This window comes from Lepisosteus oculatus, chromosome 1 (genome assembly GCF_040954835.1).
Source record: "Lepisosteus oculatus isolate fLepOcu1 chromosome 1, fLepOcu1.hap2, whole genome shotgun sequence".
NCBI lineage: Eukaryota > Metazoa > Chordata > Actinopteri > Semionotiformes > Lepisosteidae > Lepisosteus > Lepisosteus oculatus.
The window spans coordinates 41902878-41926883 of record NC_090696.1 but is presented as its reverse complement, the minus strand read 5'-3'; the positions used below and the strand labels follow the sequence as shown (position 1 = coordinate 41926883).

Sequence of the window (24006 nt, the reverse complement as noted above, 5' to 3'; positions counted from 1 at the left end):
TGTGGAAGCAAATTCTTTATCATCAAAACAAGCAAGGCGATCAATTATATACATCATCTAGCACCAATGATTAAAAGCACAGCTGGAAGGAAAACCAGCAGACACAGCAGTCCCTCAGGACCAGAGTTGAGAACCACTGTTTAAAAAGACTTACTGTCATGGTAGCAATTGGAGGGTCAGGCAATTTATTTTAGTATTATCAGCTCCATGCTTAACATAGCTCAGCTTCTTTCCCCCATTACAAGAGATAATGGAATCAAACATAGAAGGGAGTAATTTGCATCTGGTTGTTAAAAAAACCTTTAGTATAGTAGTTTTAAAACAAAATAAGACTGGTAGTGCATAGACTTGTGCACAAACTCACTTGCTGGAATGAACTCATCTTGGAAGGTACATTCTTGTATAATAAATCTATAATCATCTTCCTGCGTGTAACTCAGAAAATCTTAGGTAAAGACGTATAGCAGCATTTAAACTATTTTTATCTGAATGCCTGTCATAAAACAAGACAAGATAAAACAACTACATCCACGCATTCCATTGACTCTTTGATATACAGTAGCTGCCAAATGTAATATGTAAGATGATGAGACAGAACAGTTACTTGAAACTCTCTGAAAAGCAAGCTAAAATACTACCAAATGTCAAAACTGCATAATTCTGTAAAAAAAATAAATTGTCAGGCATTGCCAAAGTTTTTCTACTGATGACAGGTTCACACCAGGAAAGCTAAATCTGTAACTTCAGCATTGGCATATAGAAAACATCAAAGGGATGGAAACCATAAGAAAATAGAAGCATGCTCAAAGCTCAAAAGTAATATGATTTACTAAAATAACCTGAGACAAAAACAAGGCTAACACAACAACATCCTGTGGACACAGCACAGCTCAAGACTTGAACATGAAAATTTCAACTGATGTGGAAAATAGCAGAATGTGTCTCTCAAACTGTGCACTGCAGGCCATGAACATGTTGCTTTCATACAGAATGTCTTCATAATTTTAAGGTGCAAGGGATTAAAAATAGATGTTTCCAACTGTTTTTTAGCTTGGTTTTATTGTTTTACACTCTATTCAAACATGTGGAGATTCAGCTAAGCAATTCCAGACGTGCCAAGGTCCTTCTTAAAGCTATTATAGTGAAACTTGTAAAAGAACTCTATTAATGTTTATTTACGAAGGCCTTGCCTACATACAAGAAAGACATTTTTGAAGACCTCCTGTTTAATCTATGGCATTCTAGTCCTTACTGTGGATGATACCCATGACCGTACTCCATCCAATGGTTTCACAACAAATGGAAAAGAAAGTAAATTACAGCAGGGATCCTACTGCAAGAGTAAACTTGGCATTTAGTGCCATGATGTGATGGAACAGACCACCCTCATACAAACTCCAGTGTTGTTCTTTTAGATAGGAAAACAGAGAAAAACACACACTAAAGCAACTGAGACTGACAAGCACTGCGATGGATCCCAGAATCTGAGCTTTGTCAAAGGCACCACATCACAACTTACAGAAAATTGAACTTTTTAAACTAAACACTTGCAAACTAAAGTGGTCATCTTTACAAAAACAAACCTTTCTGCTTTTAACTCTACAAGCCGCAGGAGAACTTAAAAATGGTTTGAAGATAAGGGTAGTAGTAGCACACTTTACTCTAGAACCACATCCATTGTTAAAATACTCAAAGTTCCAATAAAAACGAATTATTCATTGTGTTGTTGGTGCTTTGATGTCTGATATATTCCTTTGTTTTAAATGAAGATCCAATACTATACCTAAAGATTCTATACATTAATTTTATGCACTTTCTGTATAAAGGTACTGTATAAAGATCTGTGGGCTTAAGACGTAACATATTTCATGCTTTTAATAAAAAAACTGCTCTTAAAATATGCTACTAGCTTCTTATTTCAGTCCATTCTGTAATATGTTATATGCTTTGAGGAGAACCAAATAAAAGAGAATTCTAAAGCAACCAACAAAAAGCAATGTCTTTAAGTGGAGTGCAGGAAAACAAAGTATCTTTGAGTCCTGTCCTAACCCCCCAAAAGACTCTTGTTTTCTCTATGTCTTTACCGTATGAAAAAGTCCTCGTGTTGAACAATGTGATTTTTAAGTCCCTCCATCCCTCTATTTTCGAACCACGTTTTCCAATTCATGGTCAGAGACCAGAGCCTATCCCAGCAAACAAATGGGCGTAAGGCAAGGTACACCCTGGATGAGACGCCAACCCATCGCAGGACACACACTCACAACAGGGACAATTTTCCCAAAAGCCATTTAACCCACCAGTATGTGTTTGGACTGTAAGTGGAAACTGAGGAAAAACCCACACAAGGAGAACATTCAAACTCGATGCAGACAGCACCCCAAGTTCAGAACCCAAGGCCCCAGTGCTGTGAGGCAGCAATCCTACCCAGTGCACCACCGTGCTGCCTTATGACCCTCCAATCCTATTGGAGGATTTTATTACAATCCTATTTTATTACAATGTTCTATGCACGCTTGTTCAAATGACTTCAAAAAGACAAAAGCTGCAAGTCTGTTAAATCCATTCACTAACAGTTCCTCACATTTTTCTTCTTTGCACGTCCTCCAGATAAAGATGTGCGAATTATTTCTGTATACTTACATTCCATCCTCACACCTTAGGATAGTACCATACACACAGTAACAATAGATCATTTGTGGATAAAAAATCTTGATATACTGTTAAATTATTCTCTACAATGTAATAGGTATCTTATTAATAAATAGCATGAAAAAATGTTTTTGCTTTGGAGACTTTGCATTTTGAGGTCTGGGCTTGTGGGGCACTTAAACTCTCCTTTTCAGAGCCATATATTGTTAAATCACTTAATACTAAACAAAAATAAACAGAGATACATCAGTGTACAGAGATAAAAAAAATTAAACTGGCTTCCTCTGTTTAGGCACTTATCTCATAAAGCAACACTCCAACAAAACAATGGTCGACTTTAAAACAAGCTTTTTATCCTTTTGTGCTTTTACAGTGGCTTTGTTTATTTGCAAAACCTACTTCCTGCTATTAGAACTAGCTTTCTAGAAAATGAATAAGCTAAATTAAAACCTAAATTGGCCACTACCTCTTTAAATAATTCTCAATGATTATTCTCTGGCCAATAAACTATTGGTAAAGAAGTGTGATTCAAATTCTCTGGTTGCCAGTGCCTTCTGCGTAAATTATCTCAGCTCCATTCTCATAAAAGGCAAACTGCAAAACTGGTTCTAACACTGAAATGAGCTCCATTGCAGATATATAATTGGGCTCAACAGCAATGCCCAAAAGCAGTCCTAATAGGGAGATAAAAAAACAACTACTTATGCTTTCAACAGCAACCTAAAATCCTGGCCTCAGATTTCACGAAGAACAGCAGGCTGGTGCATGTGCTCTGGTGTTTCCGTAACGACCCTACCGACTGCTCGCCTTTCTGCCACTAAAGTTGTTTGAGTTGGCACTGTGTCCCTCTCTCTGAAGTAATTGTCTCAGTACGCTCTTTGCCTCACTTCCAGACTTACAGATTGCAGAGTTCCCCTTTGCAAAGCAGCCCCCATGGCCTTGTGAAAATCTTCAGTTCTTACATCAACGGAGAAACATTTTCCTCATCTACGGGCCCTGGTAACCAAAGATGGTTCTTTTTGTTGAAGCAAGAACTAGTTTTCAAAAACCACAATAAAACACTAGGCAAAAAACAAGATATCTGACCTTAAAAAATCCGTGCAGGGAATGATATATTTCTAAGACCTTTTGCAATACTGCATTGTTTCTTACTGGAAGTCAAATCTGACTTACTGTTGTAAATAAAGTTAAGCAGACTTTCTGAACAGCATTAAGGAAATATTTAAACTGTTTCTCTGAATTCAGTGTTTCCATGGACTGCAAGACACTTTGTTCTACAGGGTTACTTCAGATTAAATATGTAGGCTATTAATACAAATCTGTTCATACAGCTTATTTTAAAGTCTTACTCGATAACTTGACTTCAGTAATAGGGCCATACTAATTATAAATCAGACAAGAAAAAATATTTCCATGAACTTGTACAAAGATGTAAGGGAAATTCCAAGTAACATAGCACAGTTTATAAAGAAAGATTTGGTCTTGATTTGGTGGAATCATTTGATGACTGGAGGATATCCTGAAGTAAAACATAAAATTATACTAACTGCCTAAATTAAAAGTGGTCCTTCTGATAAGCCTCAAAAAGGGATTGCATAAAATCACCTTTGTATAACACTATGAACACATGAATCATTATGACACACTTGGATGAAATTGTTGGTTACCAATGGTTTGTAAACAATTTACCTTTTGTTTACTGGTCAAAAATGTGTACATCTGCAATATACTATTTGATCATTGTTGTTCCTGTCAACGACAACATTTTCTAAGATTATTAGAAAATCCATGTGTTGGGTATTACTATTTGGAAGTAGACAATGGCAAGGAATGAGCTACCCTAAACCCTTCTTCAGACAGCCCTGATGGGGTTTAAGTGACAGATCTTCTTAATGGTTTTAAAAAGTCTGCTGAGCAATTTAAACGGAATTGTACATCTACAGCTGGCTTAAGAGACAGTAAATACTGGCTAATGGGACCTTATATCCAGAGAGCATAGTCTGCCTGGTTGAGTTCTAAGCAATCAATCTTTGTTAATGTTAAATCAGAAAGTATACCACCCACTCTGGGTTTTGACATGGCAAACGAAAAGTATCAGCAAACGTTTTAACCCATATTTGCAAAATGGCACTAAAGGGTGTTTAGGAGGTAGAGTGACCAACAAATAAATAAAGTGAAATACTGTATGCATGCAAGGCTATCAACAGCATTCACTGTTGCATTTTGTTTAAATGTAACATATAGAAATGTTGCTGAAAGTGAAATCTTCACCCACTGAAAAGCCCACAGACTATATACAGCTGTTTTTTTCAAAGGAAAGCTTTCTTCTCTCCTGCAGGAAAGAAAAGGCTAAACTACCCTGTGTGTAAATTGATCTGTCAAAAGCCAAACAGAAGTAATAAAATGCAGGGTACCTGGATCTACCAGTTTTCATACAAAAAAGAAAAAATGCTGCAGTTTTTCAAGGAAACAGTCTTACAGCAAGACGGCTTACTGTAAATCTAAAATGTTAACCCAAGTCGTTTTAACTGTTTCATCCAATTCAGGGTTGAGGGGGAGCCGGAGCCTCCCAGCAAGCACTGGGTGCAATGCAGGCTACACCCAGGATAGGATGCCAGTCCATTATAGGGCACACAGACTATTCAAGATTGCACACATGTAAATAAGAGCACTCTTATTTAATAATAAGAGTGGGATACAATTTGTAATGGTAAACTTCTAAATGTTAAAAATATATAGTAGGTCGAGCAGTCCGCAAACACGTGGATTAAACTTCAAGGGAACACACAGGCAGCTGTCAAATGAGCCCTACTGTCTGTACCAAAGACAATCCAGTGATTATGATATTCAGCAAAAAAAAGACTACTATTCATCAGCTGTAGAGGCCAGGGGTCTCAGGTTGCACTAGCTACACCCAAGATACAATTTCCACAGACAAGTAACCACGGCCCTAATGATACCACAGAAGACCAGTGGTATTACAGTGCTACAGTAAAAGCTCTCTTTCCATCCAAAACCTCTGCCCTCCCTAATCCCCACTGAGCACTTTCAATACTGTTCCAGTTATGCTACTTATACTAGGAATGTGGGACAGCCCCATCCAAAAATGACAAATGCCGGTCGGTGTTTGTGTTTCACTAAAGAAAAGCAACTCATTCAACATTGTTTTGTTTTATTCAACTTCAACTGCCTGTTACTGGCTTCTGAAAAAAAAAAAACATTGTAGAAAAGCAAGTGAGTGAAAAAGGTTCTTAAAAATTTTCTCAAAAAACCCATTTAGACTACAATATTGTATCGGTCTTGGTACTGTTTGATCAGTTCAGCACAAAATACTGTTTTTACTTATGTAACAGTTATACAGTCAGGATTCTTATCGAAGACTAAGATTTTCTGAGGTTTGTTTCGTAGAAAGAGATTATGACATGACATAAAAACAACAAAAAGCTTCACTCACTCTACACTGAATTAGACCGCAGCAGAAAGTACAGTACAAGAAAATCTAGTACTTTTAACTGGCAGCAAAATACTTCTATAAAATGTTAACCTCATATAATATCACTTAGAACAGTATCAGTTACTATACAGCAATCATGATAATTATACATCATAGTGTACTTTACGATTCATTTCTATTATCTGTTTTTCTGCTGTTGCAATTACAGGTATATTGTACTTCCATGATTTATCCTACTTCAGTGTTTGCCTTGTGTTGGCTTCTAAACACCTTTAAAAGGAAGCTTGGAAGACTGTGTATTATACAAATATTGTTTTAGAAGAAATGCATTAGCTTCATTTATTTTTATTACATGCATTTACGTTGACTTGAACAAAAAGAAAAAAAAAGAAAGCTGCACAATTCATAATGCTGTAGCGTGCATTTTCTTTCGTGTCCAGTCGCATACAATCCACCTAAACAGTGGTCCCATAAAACCTACAACAAAAAGGACTGCATCTCACCTCTGGAAGCAAACAGAATAGGATCACTCCGCATTTTGCAGGCAAATGCATCTAATCCCTCAGCTCAGTGAAGCAAGCCTGTGCTCAGTTGCTGAATTTCATTAACTCCTGGGCTACTCCAGTGCCGACAACAGAACCCTCACTGTTTCTATCAGCAGATCCGGCTCCACACTATATTACAGTCTTACAGCCTACTGGTGCTCTCTCAGCTGCTCACAAGCTCTCACTGGCAGCCTGCATGATCCCTTCTGAACAGGGCGAGTCTTGTTAAGTGCCGCTACATTCATTCAGAGCTATGACAGAGAGCCAGTGGGCTTGTCCTGCCTTGCAGAAACTGACAGAGCTCAAGTCTGTTTGGCTGGAGTGAGACAGGGCTCCTGTGTTCTCAGATTCCAGAGTGGAAATCTGCTGTGAGGTGAAACCGCATAGGCTGCCCAATTCTCCAGTTCCCAGTGGCAGATGGGGCCCAGCTACAGTCAGCCACCCCCGGGGAGAAGGGAATCAGCAACTTATGGTAATGAAAGGCAATTAAGGCACAGCTTGAAATTTGCAAAAGACTTTCCCCCTCCCATTGAAGGGCCAGATTCGCATGTGGCTGTCGGCAGACGAAGAACAAAGCAAGTCGGGGCAGATATGCGGACTCTGGGGGGGCAGGAGTCGAGAGGGATCTCTACCATCTTCTTTTCTCAGTCTTTGTTTCAGAGTTGATAAGAAAAGGGGGCAGATCCTAATAGCAAAGTCTTGAACTTTACTCTTCCTTTTTATTTCTGGTATGACATACACCGAGTGAACACCGATATGCAAATAAAAATAAAACTATTATTGGCTCTCAATTAAATGATGTGTTATTATCATTAAAAAAGTACAGAGCAGATACTGCAGTACGCACTCTTAACAAACGCATACAGTATCAACATAAAAGTCTCGTATTCCTATAATTCTAGGCAATTAAAACATACATTTTGTGGACACTTGCAGTTCCTCACTCAAACATATTCCAGTTAACACACAAATTCTTATCAAATATTACAAGGCCTACAGTTTGAGAACCTGTGCAATGCAGGGAATTAAGTAATCTTACTGTACCAACTACTACATGTAAGAGCAGGCCTATGTGATGTTTATGATGAAAAATGATTGTGTTATTCTGCAAATGTAATACAAAATCTTGGTCCAACAGAGAAAAATCATTTTTTCCTGAATTATCCATAAAAGTCATTAGTTATGGATTGTGTTATAACTGTCACAAAATTTAGTTGAAAATAAGAACAAAAAGATGTGTCCATTTCAAGTGTATGCTTCTAATTGAAATTATGACAAACATTAAATGGGCTTCAGGCATAAAGCAATATATTTTTTTACTTCTCTTTCATTACTGCATTTATTCATTTTGATTTCAAATTCTATTTGATTGGCAAGATTTCAGCCTGCTGCCCGCTTTTTTGGCAGTAGGACATGCAGTTTCCTAAACGTGGCGTTTTTCTGACTTTTGTAAGACATATCTATGTCTGTGCCCAAACTATAGCCCTGCTCTGAGAAACAACCCTGGAAAACCTACAGAAGATCAAAAGATATATTAAAAAAATTGGCGTGGCGTTTTTTTGTACAAATATTCATTAGCGGTTTATTAATTATTAAGCATGTAGCTTCATGCTTTTCAAAATTGTTATTTTCCAGAACATGTGTATCTCTTGTTGTTTCTCCCCACAGACATTTGTAATTTTGTCTGAAGATGCATACATAAATTATGACAGAAACAATATAAATAACTAAAACAGCTCATCTGTCTTCCACGGTTGCTTAATTAAATTTCACAACATCCCATAAGACTAAAATTATAAGTGCATTTTTGTCCATGTCTAAAGCAAGTTCAAGCTTGTATTGTCTTACAAATTCTTTGATCTCAGGCTCAGCAGAGAAAAATCTCAATTAAGGTTTGTAAATACCAAACCTCAGCGCAATATCATCCTGATAGAGCCCTAAAACCTTCTGTCTAGATTGTCTGCTACTGTCTATTATTTAATATTATCCGCCTCCAGCTAGGTATATGCCTAAGCCTGTGTAGTTATTTTCAACTCTAGACTTCATTACCAAAAACAACATTTTTGTGAATCGTTTCTCAAAATATTGCAAATACAATTGAACTTCAATATCTTGGGGGATGGATAATATTAAAGAAATCAATTTTACAGGACTAAACAATCCTGCTGCTGCTTCTTATTAACTACGTCATGTACTGTAAGTTTGTTTCCTTTTAATGCGACTACTCATATTGGAAGGGAAAAAATCTACCCAGAAAAAAGAAAACATCAGCAATAATTATATCCTCTCTTCTAACTGAATATCACACATTGTTTTCCATAATCTTCATCTGAAAACAGCTCCTGAAGGATGACAAAGTAACCCTTAGAAACAAATGGATTAGGTGCACTTTGCTAGTTTCCCAAGTCATTATATGGAAGCAGAAAAATATATGCTTTTAAGAACATATTAAATACTACAAGACAGTGGTAAACACTTATTTCCCCACAAGATCACCATTTAATTGCTGGCAGACTGTTGGAGTGGTAACCAAGGGTGTGTTAACTGCTCCCACATTTAAGACAAGACTAAAAACTGGGAAAGGAAAAAATATCAAAGTCTTCTTCCTCCAACCCTATATTGAAAAAAATGGTTTAGTAAAAGAAACCCACCCTCAAATTCTTCGTAAAATATCTGAGATCATTTACAATAATTAAATCCATTTGCACTCTCCTGTTAGTGCTACCACACCCTGCCAACAGGCACTTTTAAAGGCAGGAAAAAAAGGTTATGCTGGAACACAGCAGCCATTAGCGGCAAATCAAATCAGCCTCAAAAACAAACCTTCATCAACTCATCATTCAAAACATGTCTATATTGCTGTTAATTTGCCCTCAAACCCATTTTCTACCACTGGATATTTGTCCATCAGGGAAATACTGATGTTAGAAGGTCATGTGCATAATATAAAGGATTCGCCAAGAACATGTCTAAGCCTGTGTGAGCTACAAGAGGTATCCTAGTAACTTCCCCAGAGAGGTTCTTCATCTGCACTTTGACCCTACATTGCTGTTGCTAAGCTAGCACCATTGGTGGCCTTGTAAGTCCTCTGCTGTTGAAGACAAAGATGTAAAAACCTCTAGCAGGAAAACAGGACTTATGCTTAATATTTTTTGCATTTTTCCTATTTGTATTTGTATTTACACCCAATTTGAAACCACGTATAGTTTCTTTACACCTTCTGTAACAACAATGAGATAATTCTTTAACTCGTGAAGCCATTCACATGTTAACATCACAAAAAGCCTTAAAGATACCCAAGTAAATAAAGAAGTGCAGTAATTCAATCCTTGTCTTCTTCCAATTGATCAGAGGACTGTGGATTGCAATTCATTAGCTGAAATTACAGGACAAATACACAAAAAAGTATTAACCTACTTAAATTATGGAATGAAGTAGGCATGATTTCTAATGGGGAAGAGTTTCACATTTTTAATTGAATGCTGTTGTTGGAAGAGTATTCTAGAATATTGTATATATTTTGTCACTTCTTAAGACGTATTTATAAATACTGTACCTGTATATATATTAATATGAGCTTGCTTAGTTGATGCCTATATCCAGTGCGACTTATAATGCACACAAATCTATAGATTTAGTATGTTTTTGAGGAAGCAATACAAAGAAAACAAAAGGCATGTTAACATGCAACTATAATAACATAAATCAATAAAATCACACTAAGACAGGCAATAAGGCTGTACGTAGTAGCTGTGCCAGCATGCCTAGGCTGAAAGGAACAAGTAAAGGATTATTTCATGCCAAAAATAGAGGAAAAACACAAAGTTGTGTTTCTTTTCTTATCTTTTTAGCATGAATTAAACCTTTACTTGTTCCTAATAAGGCTTTAAGTACAATGCTAGTGTCAAACAAATCAAAACAAAACGAAATAGTAAGCATTAAAACAAAAAGAAACAACATTCTTGCTTATAGATGCTTGCTTCAGCAAGGGCAATGTGGCTGCTCCTGTGGTGTTCAAGAAAGCACTTTCAAAACAAAACAGGATATTGGCAACTACAGACCTCCCAGCTGCACTACGCAATTGGGGTTGGGTTGGTGGGAGATTTTGTGCCTAATGGTGAGGGATTCTTTAAATAAACAGCCTTAAAAACATACAACCTCCAAACACCATGTTCATTTTTCAGCACTTTCTCTCCAATGGAAAGGTTACAGCACTGACAAGTCCTTACTTGACAAATATTTGAAATTAAGTATTTATGGTTTGAAAATTGTCCAGGCAATCCTCATGCCGTGTGCTGGTCTTTAAAAAAAATCTCTTTTGATTCTAGTGGAAAAAAATGTTTAGTGTTTAACAGTACAACATGAATACCACTATGGTTGCGTACATATCAACTTTACAAATCCAGCTTCACCATTTATAGAAATTTTAAAGAAGATTGTTATTCATTATCATATAATCAGACAGTACCATTAAAAAAATTAGGTTATTACAAATATTTTTTTTAGAAACTTCTATAGCTTAGCCTTAATTCCTTGACTGGTATGGTTATTTCCAAAACAATGCTTCATTGGTAGAGACAGCGCCATGACAGGACAAAAGTACAGCAAACTTCACTATGGCTGATAATATTCAGCCCTATTCCTGACAAAACTGGATATGGAATTAACCTTGAACCACCTTATTGTCAGAGGATGTTAGATAAGGCCCTAGTGCATATCTATGTTTGTCCTGCAATGGACTGGCGTCCCGTCCAGGGTCTACCTTGCCTTGTGCCCATTGCTGAGGTTAGAAAATAGATGGATGTCAATTGCTCGTTTTAATGAGTACTTGTAAGCAAAGTGTTTGTTTAATGAGGGATGAGCATATTCATACATATAAATTTAGCCAATGAACTGCATCTTGCGAGATGTATTGGAAGAGGTAGAAAAAAACAGCATTTCAACTGCTGTTCTATCTTTAGGTGTGAGCAAAAAATAATAATACTTGAGTGTCAAAATATCCAGCACAACAATTTGCATATGGAACCAGGAAGTTTAGACACCAGCATAAAGACAATATACCACCCGTACTAGAACATAGTCTATTATCAGATTTGGAGGCTTAATTAGAAACAGTCTCAGACTCCATATGGTTAAGACTGTAAATGCAGACAGGATCAGAATTAAGTTGGATATAATCTGTTTAACAAACCATCATATACTAAAAGCAGAATACTTTTAACAAATTTAAACTATAGCTCCTTTCACAGATTTTAGGCACTACCATTAGAATCTAGAGATAATATCTGTCTTTATGAAAAAAAAGCACTCCCTCGTTCTCTACTGTATTAGATGCACACATTCTTCTACCAAGCAGAACATACTGTAAGAACATAAAAAAGGTTTTCCAAACATAAGTTGGCCATTAGCTCCATTTAGCTTGTTTGGAAGTTAGTAGCTAACTGATCTGAGCTGGGTTATTTCAGACTACAGCAAGCCATAAAGTACAAAGTGCCACTTGTTTTTAGCTATAAAACATAGGGTAAATACTTGATTCAGGTCGCCATATACTCTCTGTTCAAGAATAAAACCGTTCATTTCTTTTAGCTTGTCAGTGCTGCACATTCCTGTACGCCCAGGAGTGTACTGTATCCGGTTGTTCTGCTCTCGATGAATGGAGGTGGAAGCCTACTGGATATTACCACGGACACCAACATGATTAGTATTGGTGCAGTCATTTGGGAGTTCTGCAGGGGTTTCGTCTTTTACAAAGCACAGGTGTTGAAGTCTTGCCAAATTTTGTTTTGATTTCAGGAGCGAAGGCTATTCCCACTTTTTATTCCCCATTTTCCCTCTGAGAAAAATAGGAAAGGATAGACGGTTGTTTGGGTCCACAGACACCAATAACTGTATATCAGTAGACAACCTTGTGATCTGCCGGTGATTTGTGGTTGATAATCTTTGTCCATGCAGTCACTTAAAGTTTGGCATTAGTATATTAACATCAATAATGCTCTGATGGTTACAAACAAAATAATGGAAGGCGCAAGACTGAAAAACAAAGGATTACCAGTAGTTTTCTACTCTTTACAATAAACACTGTTGATATTGTTGTCAAATCTGTATTAATGCAAACCATTAAGGATTCATTAACAATATCTTACACAGGATGTTTGCAATTACTGTATACTTATACAGTACAAATTGCAGAACTTCAATTAAATATATTTTGTTTGTGCAGCATACATGTTGAACATACTGTAGCAATGTTTGAAATAAAAAGTTTTATAAAGCATTCCTACTAATAAGATTCATTCTTTGCTTAAAAATGACAGAATCTGGTTTCTAAATCCTAGCTGAACTCATTAATACAAAACACTGAAATGAGTAAGCTTATCCATCTCAGGCCCTGACTGGGGTCATGTTACTTGTCAGATGATGTCTAATAAAGTAACGTCATATATTGGCTGCAGGGCTGCCAGTTACACCCACAGATCTGGAAGACATATCATCATCAGCAAGTCCTTAAAGGCTCATTTAATCCACTATGAACTCAAGGTAAAGTTCCGTTCCAGATAAATATTTTTATTATTTAATATAATGTAAGTTACATTTTTCTTTCAACCTAAAAAAAAGATTAAATCAGCATATGTACTGTAGCACTGCGTGCCATTCTACAGATATTTAATTAAAGTCAACCTTGAAGTACAAGGAGCTTAGGCAACTGTGCAGGGAATTGTGCTGTTCAGCCAAAATTATTATCAAGAAATAGTCTGGCGGGTTTTCAATAGCAAAATGTGGTACTAATGCTCATCCTTTTTTCAAGCCAGATACATCTGTGGTGTTTCTTTTTACACCTTATGTTAGAGTGTTGGAATGGTATTTACAGATAGTAAAGTAAAAGAGTTTCCATCCTAAAACACTGGTGTAATGACCAGAAAGCTGCCAGAAAATCATTGCTCTTCTACCAGGGCTAACAGATAAAATCATATCTTATAATGGATAACCGACCTGAAAAGGTACAGAAGGCCATGTAATCAAGATTCAAAATTTGAGATGGCACTTAAAATCTTTTACAAATCCTTCAACCATTTGAAATTTTATCTTAAGCCATATGTCCTTGACCAATTTAGGTGTAAATTTAATCACAAATGGAAAATACAGTGCTGTGACAGAACAAAAGTATAGCAACCTTCACTGTGGGTGATAACATTCTATTTTATCTCTGACAAAACCTGATAAGTACTAATCCTGTACCACTTCATGTCAGAGAATGTTAGAAAAGGCAATTAAGTTAGATCCATAATAGAACTCTTTGAAATTAACCTTACATGTGAATCCTATAAAACATCAGTTACATTTTTAATGGGTGATTGTCTTAAAGGTTGATAGATTTGATAGAATTCCTTTTTTATGTTAAATTGGAGTCAGATCTGGTAAAAAAATTATATGTGTATTCAAAAATGACCAGCGAACCCTTAATTGCACATCGGGAGTCAGCAAGCAACAGACATGGAAGGATCTCTGTGGAAATTTAAATTACCGAGGTAAATTGCTTCCTCAGTGCTGTTTTACACATATCCTGAAGCAAATCAGTCTCCCCTTCCTGCAGACAACATGTGAAAGCACTGTGACCAGGAACAGGCTCTGGGTCTCAGCTGGTGGTGCCACAACTAATAATCAGACCCTCGCAGTCGCAACCAATTAGAACGCATGTAGTGCTCCAACTGGTCCAGTAGTAAAACCAGCCCCTTCATCTTACCATCTGCTTCCAGCACTGCTGTGGACACTACGTACAGGAATATTAAGGAGGTAGTTATTGGATTTTCCTGGATCTTAATAGTGCATCTGGTGTAGTTGGGGGAGTCAAGGAGGGTCAATCAATTATGGCAGTGCTGTGATAAAAAAATATTGTACTTCTATGCAACACGGTACTATTGCTTATGTCAGAGTACATCCCTTTATCATACGTTTTATTAATTATTTTTTATCATGTTTACATCACAATACCAGACAAGACCTTTCATTTGGAACCTGTCTAATGTGCAAATTATAAAATGAACATGCAATGAAAAACTTGCATTTAAAAAGAAGACAGGGAAGCTGCTTTTTTTAATATCCAACAGAAGAGAGAATTAGAGACACAGATTATGCAACATCAGAACAATACTCAATACGGACCAGTAGATGCTTCACGGAAATGGTGGGTCGTAAGATAATCGAATCAGTAAATAAATATTTTTGAGGATTCATCACAAGAACCTATTGAAAACAGGTTTTCAGTGGGGTTGCATATTTCTAGCTTGAGTTTAGTAAAAAAAAAGAACCCAACTATTTTCTGTACAAGTGCGTTTATTTGTTGACAATGAAAGTAAGAAAAGCCCGATAAGAGACATGATTTTCTTCTGACCTACTGTACCATGCAGTTATCTTCCCCACAGCAGAGACAGCTGGATCACTGTAACACTCTGTACTGTAAAGCAATCTGGGGGAGCTGAAAGAATTCTTCATGTTCCTCTTCAAGAATGAAATGACCTTCACAGCATATTGGTCATGCAATACCATTCTACATCGGGCCATGTTTATAACTGCATATGTATTAATGTACCTTTGACTTAGTATCTGTCCCTTTGTGTTGGATTGTCTGGCTGTACACTTTCAATGCAAATATTATCTTATAAAAGGTCAACCCAAAAGAAGACCTAGGCATCAAACCACATGCTGTGCGTTTCTGTGAGATTACTACTGTTGCAGTAGAATTTTACAGAAAATGTTTTTAAGAATATGTCACCAATACAAAAAGCTTGGATTACTTTTACTTTGGGATTCTGCCTTTTTATTTACTCATGCTATATTGCTATAGCATAGCACAGTACGTTACAAAGGAATTCCAAGAATGAAGAAGGGAATTGTTCATATCTTTTCCATGACAATCCACTTGACTAAGATCACCTGCGCTAGACCAGACATCGGTAATGCAGTAGATATTTTCAATCACTGCCATGAATGCAAAGCGAATGATCAGGCAGAACGATCCATCTTCTAGTCACACACATAGGAAATTTACTCCCTCCCCTTGACAAGAACATCATACTGTAGCCGTTTTAACTGTCCAAAGAAAGTCTGATGTGGATTTCTCTTCTAAGACTTTATACTGTATGTATGGGGCTGTGCTACCTGTTTTCCTGTTACCTGTTGTGTGTTCCATATCAAACACCTTTGTACTGAAGAAATGACAAACTACTATATTTCCATCCATTGCCACTTTCAAAGGAGCATTTTCTATGATGAATAAAAATCAATCCATTTATTGATATAAACCTTTAGTTAAACACTAAGGAACATGCAAGTTCTTTCTCATTCAAATGTCTCTCGACACATAAGATTAGGAATTGAGTACAAATAAACAAGTCACTCTTTTAAAACAAGTTAATTCAACAGTCTGTCATTCCAGATATAATTACCACAACACTGCTCCCATGAGTGGAGACAGAGAGAGGTTAGCCACCCATTATCTGAGCTTGCTGTAAATTTGCACCAATAAGTCTCCCATGGTACTCACTTATTTTCTTTATCAGTTCAGTCATTCTGTTTAGGGAAGTAATTTGTTTGTCTTTTCATGTTGGAAAAACTAATACCATATCCATTAGGAACATTATAGTGCTTCTAATAATCTGTAAAATTATTAAATTTCGTATAAGTGTATATAAGTGCCAATGCTTCAACTGGCATCTAAACTTCCCTTTGAACTGACACTGAAAAAACAGTCATACGTTTGCCTGAGACTTTAATTTTGTTTTGTAGTCCGTATGGACGCATTTACTCAGGCAAATTACATTGAATGCCATATAGCAAATTCAAAATTAAGTTTAACAGAAAATATTGTTACATAATAGCATGGTCAGGAAATAACCCAAGCGTTAGTCAAATTTAAGGCTCATGGATTCCTTTATTCTCAGGCACAGCTCTGGTGATAGAGTAATAAATCAGACTTGGACATGAAAAATATTTCTAAACAATAATTAAGACAACAGATTGCATTCAAAAGGCCTTCACTGCAGACCCAGATTATCCATTATGTAACCCTGTAGCCCCAAAACACTATGCAATAACTTAAAATGCTATAAATAAACCTTTGTCCTAATAAATGGATCATAAACAGAACTAAATCTCCCTTCCTACAACATGGGTGGCCAAAAGTTAATTGGAAATAATTCAAGAATGCATCACCGTATTCAAGAGTGCATAACCAAAGTACGAGAGAATGTTTTTAGTCTGAGGATTCCACACTACAGGAAAACACAATGACAAAAAATAAATAGGACAGCAAGCTTTTTGTAATAAAGTTAAGATAATTTATACAAAATGTGGTCTCCAAGACTAATCAGAACAAGCTCCTCTCCCATGGCGCGAGTTTTGAAGAAGAGGAGGTGATGGAGATGTTTACTCCCTTGTCTATTTATGCTGTGTTCAATGGCTGCTGGATGTTTTATAATTTATTATTGGTTATAATGATTTACATTTGAGTTAATAAACCAGATTAAATCATTAGAAACCCCCAATGATCTTAACCCCCTTAGCCCACCTCCAGACAGGTCAAAACCTCAAAATGATACCCAACTTTTACGCTTTTTAAATGTTTATTAAAATCATTTAGTTATTAATATTTATAAACTGTGCCTTTTCCTCAATGCGTTTCTATCAAATTCGCTAGAATAATCTAACTCTAAGACACACACAATGAAGAACATGCTTAAGGAAAAAAATGTTGAAAAGAACTGACATTTTTAAAAAAAAAATGTATGAGTGATATGATGAATACAATATTCATTGGAGATATACTGTAGTTGTTAGGCTCCTGGCAAAGTCAAACAAAGAACTTGAGTAATTCATTTCATTGAGGTTTTGTTGATAAGATAATTCTCAAACACTGCAGAGTACTTAAAGTTGCATTTTTGTAAGATCAACTCCTACATTTTGTGGTTTATGTTTCCTTACATTCATAACAAAAACACAAAAGTGAGCCCATCTTTCTGGATAAATTCCATTATAGTTAAGGGAAAGATAAAATCCATCTGGGTTGATAACATAAGCCTCTCCATTTAAGACTCTTGTATTAAATCTTATTCAAAGTGTATGTGCTGCAATTGTGTCTTAATCATTTTATGGAGATGGAAAAATGTTTAGTGTCAATGTATAAAACAAGGCAACAGTGTGGGGAAGTGTCCAAGGTTCTGGGCTTGTAGCTGGAGAGTTGTGATGTTAAGTCAAAGTTAGGGCACTGTAATTGCACCCTTGAGAAAGGTACTTACCCTCAGGTTGTTTCAACAAAATGCCCAGCTGTATAAGCACGGTACAGAGAGCAGTTGCTTTGGATAAAAGTGGCAACCATATGAATTTATTAGAATGAACTTTAAAAGACTAAAAAAACAAACCTTATGAAAAGAAAATGTTTTAGATTAATCCTCAGAGAAACATAACAAAAGGTGAGGCTGTAGGTTGCTTTTGGGAGTCCTATTCAACTTCATGAGAATCTTAAATATTCACTAGACTCGTTAAAGAATAGTCACTAGATTAAACTTATCAGTCAGAATAGGCTACAGACCGCAATAAGAGGCCAATGAAACATCAACAAGAAAAAACAACAAATTGCACACAGTGAAAAAATATGAAGTAGTTCAGGTGGGTAGCTGCGTCGGGAACTGCAAAGCCTTGTTCCTAGGCTGCAAAGGAACAAGTAATAGGTTTATTCCATGCTGAAAGGAGAACATGTGAAATAATATTACTGATTTTGTTTGTTTTTAAACAAACAAGGAACAAAGTTGGCCTTCTGTAATACTGTAACTTGTCAATCTTCACAACATATGGTGTGGCTACCACAGCATATAACAGATACAGATTCTGGTGTGCATCATTTGCACCTTATAATTAGTTTAAATGTTCTTAAAGTGTTCATGCTAAAGATCCTGTTAGTCTTGTTGTTAACCCTTTCAATTCCACTACCTAACTACATAATGTACCATACCACAAGGAGAAAATGTCATCAAACGTTTCATTGTTAGCAAACAAAAAATAAATTCAACTTCCCAGCCAAGGGTTCAGATAGCCACAATTACAATTTGGGAAATAAAGTAGGCAAAGCTCATTGGGAATTGCAATTGAGGTGAAAGCAAAAAGGTTTGTTCTGCTTCTGGTTTCTTTAATTCTCCAATTACTGAATTTGTTATGACAACAGTGTAATCTGCAGTGTATATTGGTTTACTAAGTGAAATGAACCAGACTCTATCCAGTGGTTTTCAAGACCCCAATTAACACTTACTTGGACTATCTTATGTTATTTCAAGTAAATAAGTCTGGCACTACAGCTAATATTGGACTGTAAAAAAAACACTGCAAAAAATAATGCCTATTTAAGATTTTTTCTTCTCAAACTCACTAATATGATGCTTACCAACTCATACTTTGTGAAACTTTATTCTTCAGTAAAAGGTAAAGGTAACAACAGTGTCACAGTGGTTCACCAGGCCAGAAATCCTGGTTTCTGAGGTGTTAAACACACTAGACAGTACGCTAGTCCATCTCAAGGATTACACCAAGCAGTGCTGGCTCCCACTTATACAACTGGAATCCTACTCCGTTGGGCCCCTGACCAAGGCCCTTAACCCCAACTGCTCGAGGGGCACCAGATAAATCGCTGACCCTGCGCTCTGACCCTAAGCTTCTCTCCCAGTCTGTGTCTGTGTGTCTCATGGAGAGCAAGTTGGGGTATGTGAAAAGACAAATTCCCAATACAGTATAATACTGTATGGCCAATAAAGTGATCTTATCTTATCTACACTGCCCCCTATTCTCCAGTGATAGTTTTAAAAATAATATTCTACTTTGTTCTAAACACTGTGCTGAAGATCGACAAGGTGATAATCTGGTAAGATTGCTTGTTTATTATGGAGCAACTTATTGAGAAATACAGACTAAACGGCATCTTCTTGCTTATCAACTCTTCTAGTGTTGACACAAATATAAATTACTTGGACTTATTTGTTAGGATCCCCAAGTGATTTGACTGTTTTCCAAACTTTCACATTTGAGGATAATTTTAAACCATAAATAACAAATGTGCCTGTCACTAGAGGGGAAACTAATTTGCTACTTCTGAACGTATAAAATTGCAAATTGACAGGCGCTATGATCCCTGGTACTTCTCAGATTTTAATTCAGATTTTTAAGATATTAAGAGTTTAAGTAGTTCTTAAGAAAAGGAATTCCTTCATTTCAGAGAACAAAATTCAAATAATAATGTGGGTGATCCTTTCGAAGTTCAAAAGGTTTTCCACTGAAAGGAAAAATGGGAGAGCAATATTGTATGTTTTAAAAAGAAAGAAGACCACTTATGACCTAATCTATACTTTCCATTACATGAAAACCATGTTGGAGCTTATTTTTACAGATTCTGGCACCAGTAAAGCTTTTCTGGGTGAGCTCAAGCTGTGTTTAATAAGACTGATGATTCCATTCTAGAGCCTCGCCTCTCTGCAAGTGGAGTGACCTGATCAAAGCCACGCAGCAGCCAAAACAATGAAAATGACGAGACAAGTTCTGCTGTGTGTGTCCACGTTTTGGGTTGCCTTATATTAATGATTTCAGGTTTTCATGGAGGTTTTACATCTTGACAAACCATGGGAGCTGTCATATAACTACTCAGCAGTGAACTGAGAATCTTTCCCCAAGGTAAAATTAAGCAAAGTGTGACTTTGTTTTTCCTGGCAGTTGAGGTACTATCACTCTTTACAGGAGTACGAGGCTGTTGCAGTAGCTTCACTAGACATTAGTACAGTGATTTCATCAGGCTACTTTTACTTACATCCATTTACTTTGTAATCACTTTATCCAATACAGGATCATGAGGGCAAGGTCACAAAGCCTATTCCGGCAAGTAATGAGCACAAGATAGGAAACACCCTAGACAGGACACCAGTCCATCACAGGGCACATACAGACATAAACACACACACACTCACACCAAGAGCCAGTTGGAACAGATGTCAATTAACCTACTAATACTGTATGTCTTTGGGCTAAGGAAACTAATTCGAACATGGGGAGAAACATAATAATAATTTCTTGCATTTATATAGCACTTTTCTGGACACTCCACTCAAAGATAGTGATGCTAGCTAGTAATGCTAGCTTACTAGCTAGTTAAGCTACAGGTAATGGGGATCCCCTCCACCACCACAAATGTGCAGCCCCACCTGGATAATGTGACGGCAGCCATAGTGTGCCAGTACACTCACCACACATCAGCTTTCAGTGGGGAGGAGTGATTTATGAAGCCAATTCATAGTTGGGGATTATTAGGGATTATAAGGAGGCCATGATGGAAAAGGCCTATGAGAAATTTGGCCAGGACACTGGTAAAAAATGCTCTAGGATTTTGAATGAACACAGGGAGTCAGGACCTTGGTTTTATGTCTCATTCGAAATTCCGGTGCCTTTTTATAGCATAATGTCCCTGTCACGATACATGGGCAGTAGGACCCACACAGACCGCAGGGTGAGCGCCCCCTACTGGCCCACTAACACCACTTCCCCTCCAGGTACTGACCAGGCTCACACCTCCTTTGCTTCAGTGGGTTGCCAGTTGTGAGTCGCAGGGTGACATGGAAACATACAAACTCTACACAGGCCAAGAATTGAACCCAGGGCCCCAGCACTGTAAGACAGTAATGCTAACCACTGCGCCAACGCGCAGCCTCCTCAATACAAACTTTACATAATCAATTACATGTTAAAAAAGTTGAGTTTTATAACTATGAGAAATAAATTGATTTCTCCTAGAATTATTTTGAAATATTAGTAAAGCCATATCCAACCTATTGGGGGTGCACATCTAACAATCTTTTCACATTAACAAAGCATTTTTCTGTCCCCCTTCTCCCTGTTACCTTAATTTACAGTACGGTAAGAAATGATAAAGCATTTTCTACCCTTAATAAGACTTCATACTGTTGTTAAGGAAGACATATTTTTGAGATGTGCTTCTGCTAATGTAGTAATTTATGGCATCTGCAACATCCAATGAAACAGAAATTAATGCATTTAGTTCTTTTCTTTCTTTTTAGAGCATGTTACTACACATACTATATATTGCGTGTTCATTATTTGCTAGACATTTCGCAGTGACAGATTGTTCATGCATTTGATACCAGAAGTCAAATTAAATGCAGACACTTTATTTTAGAGAATTTTTGTAGGGCTGTTTTTCTGAAAGACAAATTTATCCTTTTCTCAAATATATAGTTAATATACTGAATCCTGTTAAGTTTGTTCTTTGCCTGGAGCTGGTAATCTTTTTTCACTTTCCCAGCTCAATCTTCAGTTACTCATAATGGTCATAAAAAAACACTTGACTCATAATTAACAGGTATATACTGTAAGATGACTGTAGACTCCAGATAATATATATGTAGTTTTATGTATAATAATGTGGTAATCTCCCAAACATGAACAAAGACAAATTTACTCCTACTTTATCAATAATGTGATCAAAAAGCACACAGAGTACCCACAGCGTGGTGTCTAATGTTTGATCTCCCTTTTATCTAGCAAATATGCAGACATATTATAACCAGTCAACAAGAGGCGGCTTGTCTAATGCAACTGGAAAGGCATTAAGCAGAAAGATATATGCATTATGCAGAGTGGACACGTATTTGCAAGAAAAAATAAATTTGAGTTTATAAATAGGACATCATCATCAAAAATTCAGCATCACTGATTCTACAAAATTCTAGTTTGATACAGAGCAACTCATTGGGAACAGTGTAATTTCCTGTTGTTATCTGTGTTATTTCAGTTGCTTTAGCATGAGAACTGCCCTGTTCTTTATCTCAATTCTAATGCTTTCCGTTCTAAAACAAAAACCGGATTTTGGTTGCCATCCAAACTGCTTTTTATTTCCTAAACACAGACTACTACTGTATAGGCCCAGTGTTGATCACCTGGGTACATGAGGTGGGGCAACATGCAAAGTCACTGACCTTGCACTTAGGGCAGTGACTTGCACCGAAATCATTTCACTGTCTCCAAAAATGACAGAGGAGACTGCCCTTCAATAAGCTCACGCTCGTTACCTCTCACCAGTCTTAGCCCGCCTTGAATTCTCTGCTGCCTTTTACATTGTGTGTCACATTACCTTTCCGTTTACACTTGCTGACCTGGGAATCTCTGGCACCTCTTACACGTGGTCCTCCTCTACCTTACTGATCCCACTTGCCAGGAGACCTGCCATCAGAGTGTCTGCTTCTCAGATCCTTCTTTCCATTCCTCTCCAGCTCCTGCTCTTTCTTGTCCCTGGTCATGCAGTAGCCGACCTACCCATTGGAACTGAGACTGCGCACCCTTACCACCTTTCAGAGACTCCTCAAGGCTCATGTGTTGTGACTGCACCGCTCTCTCAGTGCTGTGAACACTTACAAGCAATAAATGGTGCACTCTTCACTGTAATCAACGATTACTCTACCTTTACATTGTTTACCTCTCAATAAACATTGTTTACACTATACTCTGTAGTGCACATGTATTTTTTCTGTGCCTGTCTCACTGTTTTTACCATATTTAATTTTTTTTCCTAAGTCTCTGAGGATAAGTCTGGTAAATAATAGCATACCTATACTGTATATAAATATATACACATGCACATAACCCACCTGCAACAAGTGTAATAATAATTGCTTACACTTATATAGCGCTTTTCTGGACACTCCACTCAAAGCGCTTTACAGGTAATGGGGACTCCCCTCCACCACCACCAATGTGCAGCCCCACCTGGATGATGCGACGGCAGCCATAGGGCGCCAGAACGCTCACCACTCATAAGGCTATCAGTGGGGAGGAGATCAGAGTAATGTAGCCAATTCATAGAGGGGGATTATTAGGAGGCCATGATTGGTAAGGGCCAATTGGAAATTTGGCCAGGACACCGGGGTTACACCCCTACTCTTTACGAGAAGCGCCCTGGGATTTTTAACGACCACAGAGAGTCAGGACCTCGGTTTTACGTCTCATCCGAAGGACGGCACCCGTTTACAGTATAGTGTCCCCGTCACTATACTGGGGCATTAGGACCCACATGAGCCGCAGGGTGAGCGCCCCCTGCTGGCCCCACTAACACCTCTTTCAGCAGCAACCTTAGTTTTTCCCAGGAGGTCTACCATCCAGGTACTGACCAGGCTCACACCTGCTTAGCTTCAGTGGGTTGCCAGTTGTGAGTTGCAGGGTGATATGTCAGTATACTTGTATGTTCTGTCATTGGTATCTTACTTTGAAAATATTAGTTCCTCCAACAATCTCAATTTACATTAATAACACATTTACATA

The 24006-nt window shown here is 37.3% G+C and overlaps 1 protein-coding gene across 3 annotated transcripts in view; it reads right to left on the bottom strand.

Moving 5' to 3' along the window:
- Nucleotides 1-24006, bottom strand: part of afap1 (actin filament associated protein 1) — a 104830-nt gene that overhangs the window by 44269 nt on the left and 36555 nt on the right. Inside the window, exon 1 of one of the 3 annotated variants that reach the window (XM_015344975.2) lies at nucleotides 6607-6976. The exons of 1 other annotated variant lie outside the window; for it this stretch is intronic. In XM_015344975.2, the coding sequence (XP_015200461.1) occupies nucleotides 6607-6640 (34 nt within the window). In that variant the 5' untranslated portion in view covers nucleotides 6641-6976. Of the gene's footprint in view, nucleotides 1-6606; nucleotides 6977-24006 lie in introns of those variants that run through there. One more of the 3 variants, XM_006629611.3, reaches the window with a different exon arrangement.